Raw genomic sequence first — 13,740 nt, 5'->3', positions numbered from 1 at the left:
ATTGAGGAAAAGAGAGAGATCGTGTCCAGAGCTGCCGTCTGCCAAGCTCCATCTGAGCCATCCGTCTGCCCAGTGCCATCTAGGAGACCATCCGTCTGCCCAGTGCCATCTGAGCCACCGTCTACCCAGTGCCATCTGAGCCATCGTCTACCAGCGCCATCTGAGCCATCCGTCTGCAACGCCTCTGAGCTCGTCGTCCGAGCCATTAGAGCCGCCCGTCTGTCCGAGCCGTCAGAGCCATTCGTCAGTCAGGAGCCGCTAGCGCTTCGTCAGTCAGGATCTCGCCAGAGCCGCCAACCAGACAGGATCTGCCAGAGCCGCCAACCAGACAGGATCTGCCTGAGCCGCCAGTCAGCCAGGATCTGCCAGAGCGCAGTCAGCCAGATCTGCCAGAGCCGCCATCAGCCAGTCTGCCAGAGCCGCCAGTCAGCCAGGATCTGCCAGAGCCGCAGTCAGCCAGGATCTGCCAGAACCCGGCCAGTCAGCCAGGATCTGCCAGAGCGTCAGTGAGCCAGTAGAGCAGCCAAGCCGTCAGCGAGCCATGAGCAGCCAGAGCCGTCAGCGAGCCATGAGCAGCCAGAGCCGTCAGCGAGTCCGGAGCTGCCCTCAGTCCGGAGCTGCTGCCCCTCAGTCGGAGCTCTGCCCTCCAGTCCGGAGCTGCCGTCCTTCAGTCCGGAGCTGCCGTTCCTTCGAGTCCGGAGCTGGCCGTCCTTCAGTCCCGGTGCTGCCGTCCTTCAGTCCGGACTCAGTCTTCATCGGCTGCCCCTCAGTCCGGAGTTGCCGTCCTCAGTCCCGGAGTGCCCCTTATCCCGGTGCTGCCTTATCCCGGTGTCCCCTTGTCCCCTTGTCCGTGCTGACCTTGTCCGTGCGGCCCCTTGTCCCGGTGCTGCCCCTCAGTCCGGAGGCTGCCGTCCTTCAGTCCGGAGCTGTAGTCTTTCAGTCCGGAGCTGCCCTTATCCCGGTGCTGCCCCTTATCCCGGTGCTGGCCATTATCTCGGTGTTGCCCCTTAATTAGGTGGGTGGAATAGGAGGGTGGTCATCTCGGGAGGGATACGGAAGCTGGGATTGACTATGGGGGTGGGGACCTCGCCCAGAGCCTGAGCCACACCGTGGTCAGATGCCCACCCAGACCCTCCCTAGACTTTTGGTGGTGCGTCCGGAGTGCGCACCTTGAGGGGGGGGGGTTATGTCACGTTCCTGACCTGTTTTCTGTTGTTTTTGTATGTGTTAGTCGGTCAGGGCGTGAGTTTTGGGTGGGCATTCATGTTATGTGTTTCTATGTTGGATAATGGGTGACCTGATATGGTTCTCAATTAGAGGCAGGTGGTTTAGTTTCCTCTGTTGAGAACCTAGAAACAGGTGCCTCACAAGTCCTCAACTGGCAGCTTCCTTAAATAGTACCCACAAAACATCAGTCTCAACGTCAGCAGTGAAGAGGTGACTCCGGGATGCTGGCCTTCTAGGCAGAGTTCCTCTGTCCAGTGTCTGTGTTCTTATGCCCATCTTAATCTTTTATTTTTATTGGCCAGTCTGAGATATGGCTTTTTCTTTGCAACTCTGCCTAGAAGGCCAGCATCCCGGAGTCGCCTCTTCACTGTTGACATTGAGACTGGTGTTTTTTGTTTTAAAAAACAGCCTTTTCCAGCTACAATAATCATTTACGACATGAACAATGTCTACACTGTATTTCTGATCAATTCGATGTTATTTTAATGGACAAAAAAAATGTTTTTCTTTCAAAAAACAATGACATTTCTAAATGACTCCAAACTTGTCCTTTTTATCTGTGTCACCCTAAACCTGCTCATCCTCACCCCTCTGTGATGTGTTCTAGATGTTCGTTTCAGGATGACTGCCTTCAGGCTTCAGCCTGGATCTCCATCTCTGAGGACTCCCAACAACAGAACATGGTCTCTTACCAGGTGGAGAAGAGCAGCAGTGGAGAGGAGATCACACTCACTGYCAAGGTCCACCTGACTGTGAATGGGACAGGAAGTCTCACCTTTACCTGCAACTTCTTCAATACTTCTTCACCTCAAAGAGGTGATCTGTGTAAGAGCACAAGCCCCGCTCCAGCTTTTCCGCGATGCTCCTGCCTGTTCTCCAGCGACCAGCTTCCTGCTGGAGGTAACCTTTCACCTTCTAACTCTCCTGTAGATTTCTCATTTCTCACAAAACGGAGCATCTTGCTTAGAGATTGTTTCCCTGTGTTCTTCCACATAGGGTTGAATGCCACAGTGAAGATAAGAGTCGGGAAGCAGGCCCTTACTGAGAAACTGATGCTCACTAACTGTTCAGACATCACTGGACCACCTACCTCTGCCCTGTCAGTCAGAAATCCCAGATCTGTCATGCTACTCCTCAGCACCTTGATATGGCTATGTTTCAAATCTACTTGTTTAGACCTACTTCAGTATTTACTATAATGACATCTTTTAAATTATATGTTGGGCAGATTGTGTTACACACTTGCCTTTCTGTATGTTGTAGATCTGTTAGTACACATTTTGCTTGAGTAACAGATGGTACACATGTTTATGATTAAACTGTAGTATTCTTATTCCTATCTCTGTGTCTCTCAGGTGTTCTCAGTGCATGACAGCTGGATGTAGCTGGAGTAAGAGCGTGTGCCTGACCCAGTTGCCAACTCAGACCCCATACAGGTATGACACACACACACACAACACACACACCACACACAACAACACACAACAACAAAACACAACACAACAACACCTTTCTTTGAGGAGTTCATCTCGCAACTTTTCACCATGTGTGTTCCTGTCTCTTGTTCATCAACCTCTCTCACTTCCTTCCCAGGACGTGTGCAGACTCAGCCAGTCAGGATGACTACTCTGTAAGTCATCCTGCGCTATCACAGCCTTTTCCTTCATCAGAATCTCTCAGTGGATCTATGTTCCCTTATAGGGAAGTTTGATCTCAGAACAGGGAACTAAGTTGTATGTGGTTTTTTGTGTGCGCGATGTGCGTTGTGCTTGCATGTGACACAGAGTGGACTTGAAGTGCTGAGATTTTTACGGTGATTGCCGGGCACACGTCATTTCTTGCAAAGTACCTATCAAATAGCTTAGGATATCTGAACAAGCTTTTTGTATATGTGTCATACAACCCATACACTACCAAACAAAAATATGTGTTCATACGTGTGTTGTAGCTACTTCGTACATACGATACATACACACTACACACACACACACCACACACACACACAACAACAACCACAAAACCACACACACACACACACACACCCACAACGAAAATACATACCTAATAATAAATAATACATTTGTTATCATGCTCCTCACAGTCTGAATGAAATGTGGATACTTGAATTAGATGTGATGAATATAGCTGTGTGTGTTTGGTGGTGAAGGAAGTGTTTGTTCCTTATAGGGTTTGGTGTTTGTTAAAGTGTCATAAACTACCTTTGGCCTTATCAAACCTCTCTCTCTCTCACACTCTCGCTCTCGAAAGCTAAGATTGAGGACAAAATGAAGAGACAAATGGATGTCTACCAATGCCAAGATACTATATTCAGTTAGACAGAGCAATATTCATAGATCTGGGCATCTTTTGTAGATTCGCATCCTACATTTAGATCACTCGTAAAATAGAGATTTTATCTCAACCAGATGGATCAAAAAGGTTCTATATAGTAAGAAGATGTTTGAGAATAGAGCCTTTGTCTCTGAGTCAARTCATCATACCTCTTACAGTGGGGATCATGGATCACATGACTGTGCCCCAGGGCAGTAGTAGTAGATTTCAAACCATCCATCATAATTACATACAGTGAGCTCCAAAAGTATTGGGACAGTGACACATTTGTTGTTTTGGCTCAGCACTTGGATTTGAAATGATACAAYGACTATGMAGTTAAWGTGCAGGCTGTCAGCTTTAATTTGAGGGTATTTTCATCCATATCGGGTGAACCATTTAGAAATTACAGCACTTTTTGTACATAGTCCCACCATTTTAGGGGACCAAAAGTATTGGGACAAATTCACATGTGTATTAAAGTTGTCAAAAGTTTAGTATTTTGGTCCCATATTTGCTGTTTGTTTTGGTTAAGTTTCAGATATTTTTTTTGCCCAATTGAAATKAATGGTAAATAATGTATTGTGTAATTTTGGAGTCACTTTTATTGTAAATAAGAATAGAATGTTTCTGAACGGTTCTACATTTATGTGGATGGTACCATGATGACTGATAGTCCTGAATGAATCGGGAATAATGATGAGTGAGAAAGTTACAGATGCACAAATATCATACACCCAAGACATGCTAACCTTTCACCATTACAATAAAAGGGGAGGTTAGCATTTTTGGGGGGGTATGAAATTTATGCCTCTAACTTTGTCACTCATCATTATTCACCAAAACTAAAGAGCAAGCCTGCGGCCACAAACACATATTTAGTTTCACTTGTCTTTATCAGAAATATTTTTGGTGTCTGTCTCTGTGTGTGTTTGTTAGGAGCCAGTGATCTTTTCCATAAAGCCCAGTGTTCTGTCCTTCCATGGGAGAAACCATGCCTTGATGAATGGAGAGAACCTGGATCATGTGACCAAGGTTCGCATCCAAGGGCACATGSACTGCAGTCTCAAGGAGTGAGTCAAAGTGGACAATCGGTTGAATATGATTTGTTTTCTAATGACGCAAACATCATTTTTTGAGATAAATAAAACGTGGATTATTTAAATCAATGCTTTTAAACAATGATTTAGATGTTTTTTTCACTGGTTCTCACTTCATTCATGAAAACCCAATGCCTTATCACGGTGTTTTGGTAAAGTGTGTATCTAACCTGTGTAGTGTGTGTATCACCTGGTCAGGTCTCCAGTGTGGAACCACACTGGGTCCAGTCTGACGTTCCACATCCCCGGTGGAGACAAAGGTTCTGTCAGTGTGTGTGTCGTGCTGCCAGACGGTCGCTGTCTGGGCAAGGCCACTGTCACCTATGGGTCCTTACCGTCCTGCACTGGGCTAATACCAAGCACTACCTGGGCTAGGTAAAAATACACACACACTTAGGTACGCACATATGATCAGAATTGTTATATATACACACACAAGCTATACAGTGGTTAAGAAACATGCCAGTAACTCGTTTCCACATATGGCTACTGGCCATGGTGTTGTCTACCGGGGAAAGAAAGTGGGCCGCTTCCCAGAAGATGCTTCATACAACAGTGTTTTAATAGATGTTTCATTTCCCTCTTTCTCTCAGCTGCTCAGCACTGGCTTCCCTTTTTGCTTTTGGTAGCTCTCTAAAGCAGATTCTTCATGTTTGGTTAGCTAGTTTTACTTAATTTATTCTGTGAAATGCTTTGTTTTGTGTTACAACTTTTTTTTCTTTCTCTGGCTTATTTAAATAATGCTGATGGTACATGACTACAATTCCCATCAGCACGCTAGGTGTGACCAACAACCCTCCTCTGATTGGTTGATTTCGTATGTGTCCTGCAGTGGGAAGAGGAAGATCAAGGTCCAAGGGTTCCATCTGGAGTTTGTGGAGGGGGTTGTTCATGACCACGCCCCTCAGACCATCCATACCAACTACAGCTCTGAGGTAGGCGTCTTAACAGACKGATTTAATTGATTTCTTGACTAAGCGTCAAGTCTTCACCCACTCTCACGTAACCAGTCAGTAACCTAATATGAACATGCACACTGCCACAMCTCMCCAAACGTTCACCTTCACACAACACAGAACTCAGTCATGGGGGCCTCAATATCTGAGGTATTCTAATTCATGTTGTTGGTGTTTTTAGACTCTGTGGTACCACACACCTCTCTTTGAACACATTAACCAGCCAGTCACTTGGGATCTAGTAACAACAGCAGGTAGCCGAGTGGTTAGAGCGTTGGATAGTGTAAGTGACCAGCAGGTAGGGCCTAGTTGGTATAGAGCGGTTGGTGACTATAACTGCAGTGCCCCTGAGTGGTAAGAGCGTTAGACTAGTAACCAGCAGGTAGGGCCTAGTGGCTGTAGAGCGCAAATCGGAACTAAGGAACCAGCAGGTAGCCTGTAGTGGTAAGAGCGTTGGACATAGTAAAACCAGCAGGTTGAGGGCGCAGTCTTAGAGCGTGATGGACTAGTAACCAGCAGGTAGCGCTCAGATGGTATATGCTGTGTGGTTCGTTAACTATAACCAGCAGGTTTATGCCTATACCGTGAATGTGATGAGCGTTGGACTAGTAACCAGCAGGTAGCCTAGTGTTTAGAGCTTGGTGATCATGTGTGATGCCAGCAGCGAGCCTAGTCGTAAGAGCGCATTGGAGCTGAAACCAGTCAGTGGGATGTGCTGCTGAGAGAGGTAAGGTCGTAGAGCGCTTGGACTAGTAACCAGCAGGTAGACCTAGTGGCGAAGAGCGTTGTGGACTAGTAACAAAAGCAGGTAGGCCTAGTGGTGAAGAGCGTTGGACTAGTAACCAGCAGGTAGCCTTAGTGGTGTAGAGCGTTGGTACTAGTAACCAGCAGGTAGACCCACCTAGTGGTATAATAGAAGCGATTGGGCCATTAGACCAGCAGGAGCCTAGTGGTTAGAGCGTTGGACTTAGTAACCAAGCAGGTAGCCTGAGTGGTAATTAGAGCGTTGGACTATAACCAGCAAGCTAGGGCCTAAGTGCCCGTTAGAGTGTTGGCTAAGTAACCAGCAGGTGGGCCTAGTGGTTAGAGCGTTGGACTAGTAAACCAGCAGGTAGCACTAGTGGAAGAGCGTTGAACATAGTAACCAGCAGAGTAGCCTAGTGGTTAGCAGCGTTGACTAGTAACAGCAGGTAGCCTAGTGGTGTAGAGCGTTGGACTAGTAACCAGCAGGTAGCCTAGTGGTAAGAGCGTCGACTAGTAAACCAGCAGGTAGCCTAAGTGGTTTAGAGCGTAATGGCGAACTGATTAACCAGCAGGTAGCCTAGTGGTATAGAGCGTTGGACTAGTAACCAGAGGTAGCCTAGTGTTAGAGCGTTGGGACTAGTAACCAGCAGTAGCCTAGTGGTAAGAGAGCGTTGGACTTAATAACAGCAGGTAGGCCTAAAGTAGGTCTAGAGGACGTTGGGAATAGTTAAGCCAGCAGTAGCCTAGGGTGGTAGACGTGATGCGACTAGTAACTAGCAGGTTAGCCTAGTGCGTAAGAGCGTTAGACTAGTACAGGCAAAAGTAGCCTTAGTGGTAAATAGAGCGTTGGACTATAACCAGCAGGTAGCCTAGTGGTAGAGAGCGTTGGACTAGTAACCAAGCAGGAGCCTAGTGTTTAGAGCGTTGACTAGTAACCAGCAGGTAGCCTAGTGGTAATGAGCGTTGGACTAGTAACCAGCAGGTAAGGCCGAGGTGCGTGGTAGAGCGTTGGACTGAGTAACCAGCACCAGGTGCCTAGTGGGTTAGAGCGTTGGACTAGTAACCAGCAGGTAGGGAACACTAGGTGGTAAGAGCGTTGGACTAGTTAACCAGCAGGTAGACGCTAGGGTGGTTAGAGCGATGGTGACTAGTAACAGCAGGGACCGTAAGTGGTGAAGAGCGTTGGACTAGTAACCCAGCAGTAGCCTGGGGTGGTTTTAGAGCGTTTGGACTAAAGTAACAGCAGGTGCGCCTAGATTGGTAAGAGCGTATGGAACTAGTAACAGCAGGTAGCCTAGGTTCGGGTAAGAGCGATTTGGAGCTAAGATAACCAGCAGGTAGCGCTAGTGCGTTAGAGCGTTGGGCCAGTAACCATTCAGGTAGCCTAAGTGGTTAGAGCGGTTGGACGAGTAACCAGCAGGCTAAGCCTATGTGCGTTAGGAGCGTTGGGCCAGAGCCAGCAGGTAGGCCTAGTGAAGAGTAAGAGCGCGTGCGACTTAGGTAAGGCCAGGCAGGTAGCCTAGGTGGTTAGAGCGTTGGACTAGTAACGCAGAACACGGTAAGGCCGATAGTGGTAAAGAGCGTTGGACTAGGTAACCAGCAGTAGCCTAGAGTGGTTTAGAGCGTCTGGACTAGTAACCAGCAGTAGCCTAGTGGTGAAGAGCGTTGGGACTAGTAACCAGCAGGGTAGGCCTTCCAGGTGTAAAAGCGAGTCTTGGACTAGTAAACCAGCAGTAGCCCGGATTAGTGGGGCAAGTATAGAGCGTTGGGCCAGTAACCAGCAGGTAGCCTAGGGGCTTAATAGACGTTACAATAAATGACTAAAGTACCAGCAGGTAGGCTTGAGTGGTTAAGAGCGACTTAATGGACTAGTAACCGGAAGTTTCGAGATCAAATCCACAAAACGAGGCTGACAAGTAAAACATCTGTTGTTCTGCCTCTGAACAAGGCAGTTAACCTACTGTTCTAATAGGCCATCATTGAAAATAAGAAGCTTTTCTTACAGACTTCCGTACGTTATTAAATAAAGGTCAAATTGAAAAAAGAAAATAAATGAAATGATGGCCGCATGGGGGAACAAAGAGCTTGTCAGACCTGTTTTTTTAGGCTAGGAGAGTGGAAGTCGGACAAGACGGTGTCCAAATAGAAAGTTCAACACATCCCAACATGATGAATGTCCTTCCCAAGAAACCCAATGCATACCAATTGAGATCTGTGACAGTAAAACAGGTGTGTTTGGTGTTTGTGTGTGCGTTATGTGTTGTGGGGGCTGTGATAGGAGTGGGCAGATAATAAGATAAAGGTCCACAGAGAGAATCCCAGAGCACAAGCACACTCCCTGTGGCTCCGGTTTTCAAAATGGTGAGGGTCACTTATGGGAAATGTAAAACTGTGGCCGACCCACCAGGCATATATGCCAAAGACAGCACTCACAGGTATGGGAAGCACAAACTTTTCATGTAACAAACCAGGCTCTGCGTAAAGGTAAACCTGTGTTAAGGAATCTACTCACCCGTTGTCTGATTCTTGTACATGTTTCCTGACAGAATGTCATGGCATGTTCATCAGGTCACGCAGCACAAACTTCCTCTTGCGGTTTTACCGAGCCCTTCTTTCTCCTCGCTGAGAAGAACAAACGACAGAAATAACAGAATGTTTAAAAAAACGGAAATATCATCTTGTAAATGATATCAGAAAAGTAGGAATTGGTGAGTTATGGTCACACATGCAAGCTAAACAAAAATATATGGAAAGTGTCTGCTCTACCCCAAAATTACAACCAACTAATGGTGCAGAGCATTACCACAAAATTGGAGGAGGCAGAGTCGAAGGGAGAAAGTAAGGAAAACTTGTGTGTGTGTTGGACCTTGCCATTAAAGACCGAAATTGCTGCATTAAATAAAAAAAAGTATACAGTTTTATATTAAGGGACAACAAAATGTACAACTGTGACATATAGACGGCAAAATAATAAAATCTCCCAAAAGAGATTATTGAATGTACAGATTCCATGGGGCACATGTCTATGGAACCGGAACACAGAGATACAACCATGCCAGTTCTGCAGATTTTGTAACTGCGAAGAGGACAGGAATCAGGTAGATCACTATGTATTGGGTTTACTGTCCATATGTAGCTTATTTTGGTCCTCGGCAGGTTCAGGGAGATGGCTTGAAGAAGTTGGAACATCTTCTGGAGGCTAACTGTGGAAATAGCCAGGCTGCTGGGGGGGTTAAAAGCCATAGTCAATCGATCACAATAATACAATTAATACTCTTAACGTAAAAATGTTCATCTTTAATTTACAACCTGTAGAAACTATGTGACAAGAAAGGGTTCAGAACTGTTGTTGAAAACATCACAGCAGCAGTTGAAAAAACAGGATGCAAATAGAGGAATACAAAACTGATGAGTTTTACAGAGATAAATGGGAGGGGGTTCGAGGGGAGCACAAGGGGTGGAGTGTTTAAAGATATAGACAAGATAAACTAATATAAAAAATATCTGTGTGCCCATAAAATGTAATGCAGGCATTTGCGAAAGTATGTGCACACCACAGCAAAACTGAGCGAATGCGTGAGAGAAAGTTTTGCAAAATCCACCTAAAGGACTCTCAGACCATGAGAACGCAAGGAGTCTCTGGTCGATTGAAAACGGCAAGATTGAACTCGTTGGCGCTGAATGCCAAGCGTCACGGTAGGAGGAAACCTCCAGACCAGCATCATGCGTGTGGGGATGTTTTGTGCAGTGATCCTTGATGAAAACCTGCTCCAGAGCGCTCAGGACCTCAAATGGGGAGCGGCAAGGTTCACCTTCCAACAGGGACAACACCCTAGCACCAGCCACTACAATTGCAGGAGTCAGTGGCTTTCAGGGACAAGATCTCGAATGTCCTTTGAGGTGGCCCAGCCAGAGCCCGGATCTTGAACTAAGGCACCGAATCGAACATTCTCTGTGCACAACGCTCCACATCCCAACCTGATAGAGGTTGAGAGGATCTGCAGAGAAGAATGGGAGGAAACTCCCCAATACAGGAATGCTGCTAAGCTTGTAGTGTTCGATACCCAAAAAAGACTCGAGGCCTTTACTGAGTAAAGTCTGAAATCTTTATGTAAATATGATATTTCGTAATTTTTTGTGCAAACATTTCTCAAAAGTGTTTTTGCTTGTGTCATGTATGGGGGATGTTGTGGTAGCATTTGATGGAAGGGAAACAAGTTTAAAATGTCATTTAATTCCATTTTAGAGAAGAAAGAAATAAGGCTGCTAAGCCGTAAAACAAGAATTGTGGGAAAAAGTCAAGGGGTCTGAATACTTTCGGAATGCCCTGTATATATTTGATATACCGTATAAATATTGTTACATCAAAAATATTGCGGGAAATTGGAAAATGATTGCAGACAATGTAAACTGTGCCAATGGAAGCACAATCTAATCTGCAAAATTAAGCGGATCTATCCCCTAAAAAAAAATGGGGTACAGAAATGCTTAAGGTATTAACCTAATATACCAAAAGAGAGAGCAAGAGAGTGAGAAGAGAGAGCAATCGAGAGAGAGAGCGAGAACAAGCGAGAGAAGAGCACGCGAAGAGAGAGAGAAGGAGGGGAGAGCAGAGCGAAAGGATAGAGAGCAAAGAGAGAGAGAAGGCAAAAGGAGAGAGAGAGCGAGCAAGAAGCTTAGAGAGAGAGAAGGATAAACGTACCTGTAGAGGACAATGGAGGAACCAGCGTTGATGTCGCCCAGACACCTGTGTCCAAATCGTCCATTGCGTTCTAGCAGGCTCGGGCAGCTTCTTGTAAAAGAGACACAATGCTAGACTCTGCCGGTTATCCCTGATCAGGATCTTACGCAGGATCCGGTTATTTAAACTGCAGAAGAAAACCTACAATTAGGGGTTGGAGAGACGGTTATTAAACTTCAGACAACTACATAGGGGGTTGGAGAGGACGGTTATTAACTTTCAGAAACCGGACAAAGAGGGCAGATACTAAAACATTATCACAGACACTCACAGGACAGAAGCATTTCATAATCCCATGAAGGCAATATTAAACGTCATGCCTTGGTGTTCACACAGAGTTATAGAACCTGGATAGATGTACGGCTCCTCCGGCCAAAGCCCTCCAAAGGCTAAGTGGGGGCAATTATGTCATGGAAACAAAAGAAAAGACAGGCGAATGGGGCTGGGCTTTGCTTCATGGGAGTGAGGACAAAGTTCTGACTAGCCAGAGTTGACTAAGATTACTTAAAAAGACTCCAGAGCGAGAACCCGTTCTGGTGTAGAGAGGGTGTACGTGAGATATGGGTCATAGAGGGGATGGAGATGTTAGTATACAGTGGAAGGACATGTACATTTTCTTTCGGGGCATAGGGGCGAAAAGAGGAAAGCCCACTCATGAGAGATGTACAGCTCAAAGGAAACACGACTGTTACTAATAAAATGTCAAACCCACGCTTTCACAGCCAGAACAATGGCAACCAAAAAAACTAAAACCGCAGACAGGAAAAATCTAGAACGCAAGTGATCTTGAATTAGTGGATAATTGTATTTTTCCTGACAGAAAAAACTTTAATCTCCACCATCAGAAGTCCACTAGGCGAAAGCAGGTTAGGACTGAGCTATCCAAAATGCAATGTTACAAAGGAAACAAAAGTTATACACAACAACGGTTGACATTTGTGATTAATATGAAGCCAGCGGAGAAGGTCAGAAACTTCCGCACCGAGTTTTCATCTTTACTGCTCTTTAAACACAGGTTAGCGTGGAAGCAAATTGATTGCCCCCCCCCCTAAGGAAGTCCTTTTAATGAAAGTAACATAGCAGATGGATGAAAGGAGACGAGGAAGCCACATAATAACAAGGAAGAACACACACGGAGCCACCAGTCAAAAGTTTTGGACCACCTACTCATTCAAGAGTTTTTTCTTTAATTTTACTATTTTCTCACATTGCTGAAGATATAATCAGTGATACATCAAGAAACTATGAAAAATAAACAGATTTGGAAGGTCATGTGTAACCAAAGACAAAAGTGTGTGTCCAAACTTTGTGACTCGTACTGTGATAGTATTTATTGTTCACCTTGTCGGCACCGTGTATGTTGAAACCAGACCTGCCGCCCCCTAAACTTATGCTATACCCTGGAGTAGATGGACAGGAAGTTCACAAGACAGGAAGTGGATGAAACAGGAAAAGGAAGCTCTTACTTGTCCTTTCCATAGTAGTGGCTCCACTGGCCACAGAGTCCCTCGGTGACCCCAGCGATGGTGTGCGTCTATGAAGCTGAGGGATAGAGGGGAGGGGTTACAGGTGGCTACACACACAGTGAGGCCAAAACATAGCATTACACTCCAGACCTGAAACTCGTGTACTGTACAAAAAAAACAACAAGCCAATGACAAGAAAAACAAACAAACATATTTATTAGACCTGACCCTGGAGTGGATCTCTACGTTGATGGTCTCCAGGTTGCGGTTGGTTCTGCGGAACGTTGATGAGACTCGAATCAGGGGCCGTATGCTGATTCCTGAGCAGGAAATGAATGGTTCTTGATTCAGGGTAAGATAGTACTAAACCAGCGTCTAGAGTGGGCACTTCTGGCTGACTGTGTCTCGCTAGCCTGGATTGAAGACTTGAAGACATGATCATAACAAGATGGTGGTGTGACAAAAGAGAGTTTCTGTGCCGCCGATGCTGTCTGGCGAGAGGTAGAAGAAAAAACCAGGCACAAGAGGAAGGAGTTAGCCCTCCGCAGGAACCACCAGTAACCAACAGGAATAAACTGGGTCCTTGTGAAGTTGAAAGGGGATGGTGCGGAAAGGGTTAATGAATCTGGGTCAGCACCAGGACACCTGGAGGAGTGGAGGGTAGAAGGGCCGAAAGGTTACAGGTGAGAGAGATCCAGGATCTTTCACTCCATATTCAAACTGATCAGCCTGAGTAAGGCATTGCCACAGATTGGCCTCATCTTGTAATAGGTAACTTCAGCCAGGTACACACCACACACACACACACCACACACCACACACACACACACACACACACACACACACACACACACACACACACACACACACACACACACACACACACCACACACACACCACACCACACACACACACACACACACACACACACACACACACGGCATACTGCCACACAAACATACACAGCACACTGCCACACACACACTGCCACACACACACACACACACACACACCACACACACACACACACACACACACACACACACACACACACACACACACACACACACACACACACACACACCACACACACACACACACACACACACACACACACACACACACACACACACACACACACACACACACAGCCCAAACACACACACACACACACA

General features: G+C 46.1%; 1 protein-coding gene across 1 annotated transcript in view; it reads left to right on the top strand.

Moving 5' to 3' along the window:
- The window catches only part of LOC111955942 (plexin-C1-like), a 31,224-nt gene that overhangs the window by 5,692 nt on the left and 11,792 nt on the right, over window positions 1–13,740 (top strand). The window contains exons 5-12 of the mRNA XM_070436520.1: window positions 1,835–2,127; window positions 2,224–2,326; window positions 2,583–2,663; window positions 2,821–2,857; window positions 4,498–4,631; window positions 4,857–5,033; window positions 5,491–5,593; window positions 5,796–5,868. Of these exons, the coding sequence (XP_070292621.1) occupies window positions 1,835–2,127; window positions 2,224–2,326; window positions 2,583–2,663; window positions 2,821–2,857; window positions 4,498–4,631; window positions 4,857–5,033; window positions 5,491–5,593; window positions 5,796–5,868 (1,001 nt within the window). The remainder of the gene's footprint in view (window positions 1–1,834; window positions 2,128–2,223; window positions 2,327–2,582; window positions 2,664–2,820; window positions 2,858–4,497; window positions 4,632–4,856; window positions 5,034–5,490; window positions 5,594–5,795; window positions 5,869–13,740) is intronic.

Source organism: Salvelinus sp. IW2-2015, linkage group LG3, assembly GCF_002910315.2.
Source record: "Salvelinus sp. IW2-2015 linkage group LG3, ASM291031v2, whole genome shotgun sequence".
Taxonomy (NCBI): domain Eukaryota; kingdom Metazoa; phylum Chordata; class Actinopteri; order Salmoniformes; family Salmonidae; genus Salvelinus; species Salvelinus sp. IW2-2015.
The sequence above is the reverse complement of the archived record's forward strand: the minus strand, read 5'-3'. Positions and strand labels throughout refer to the sequence as shown.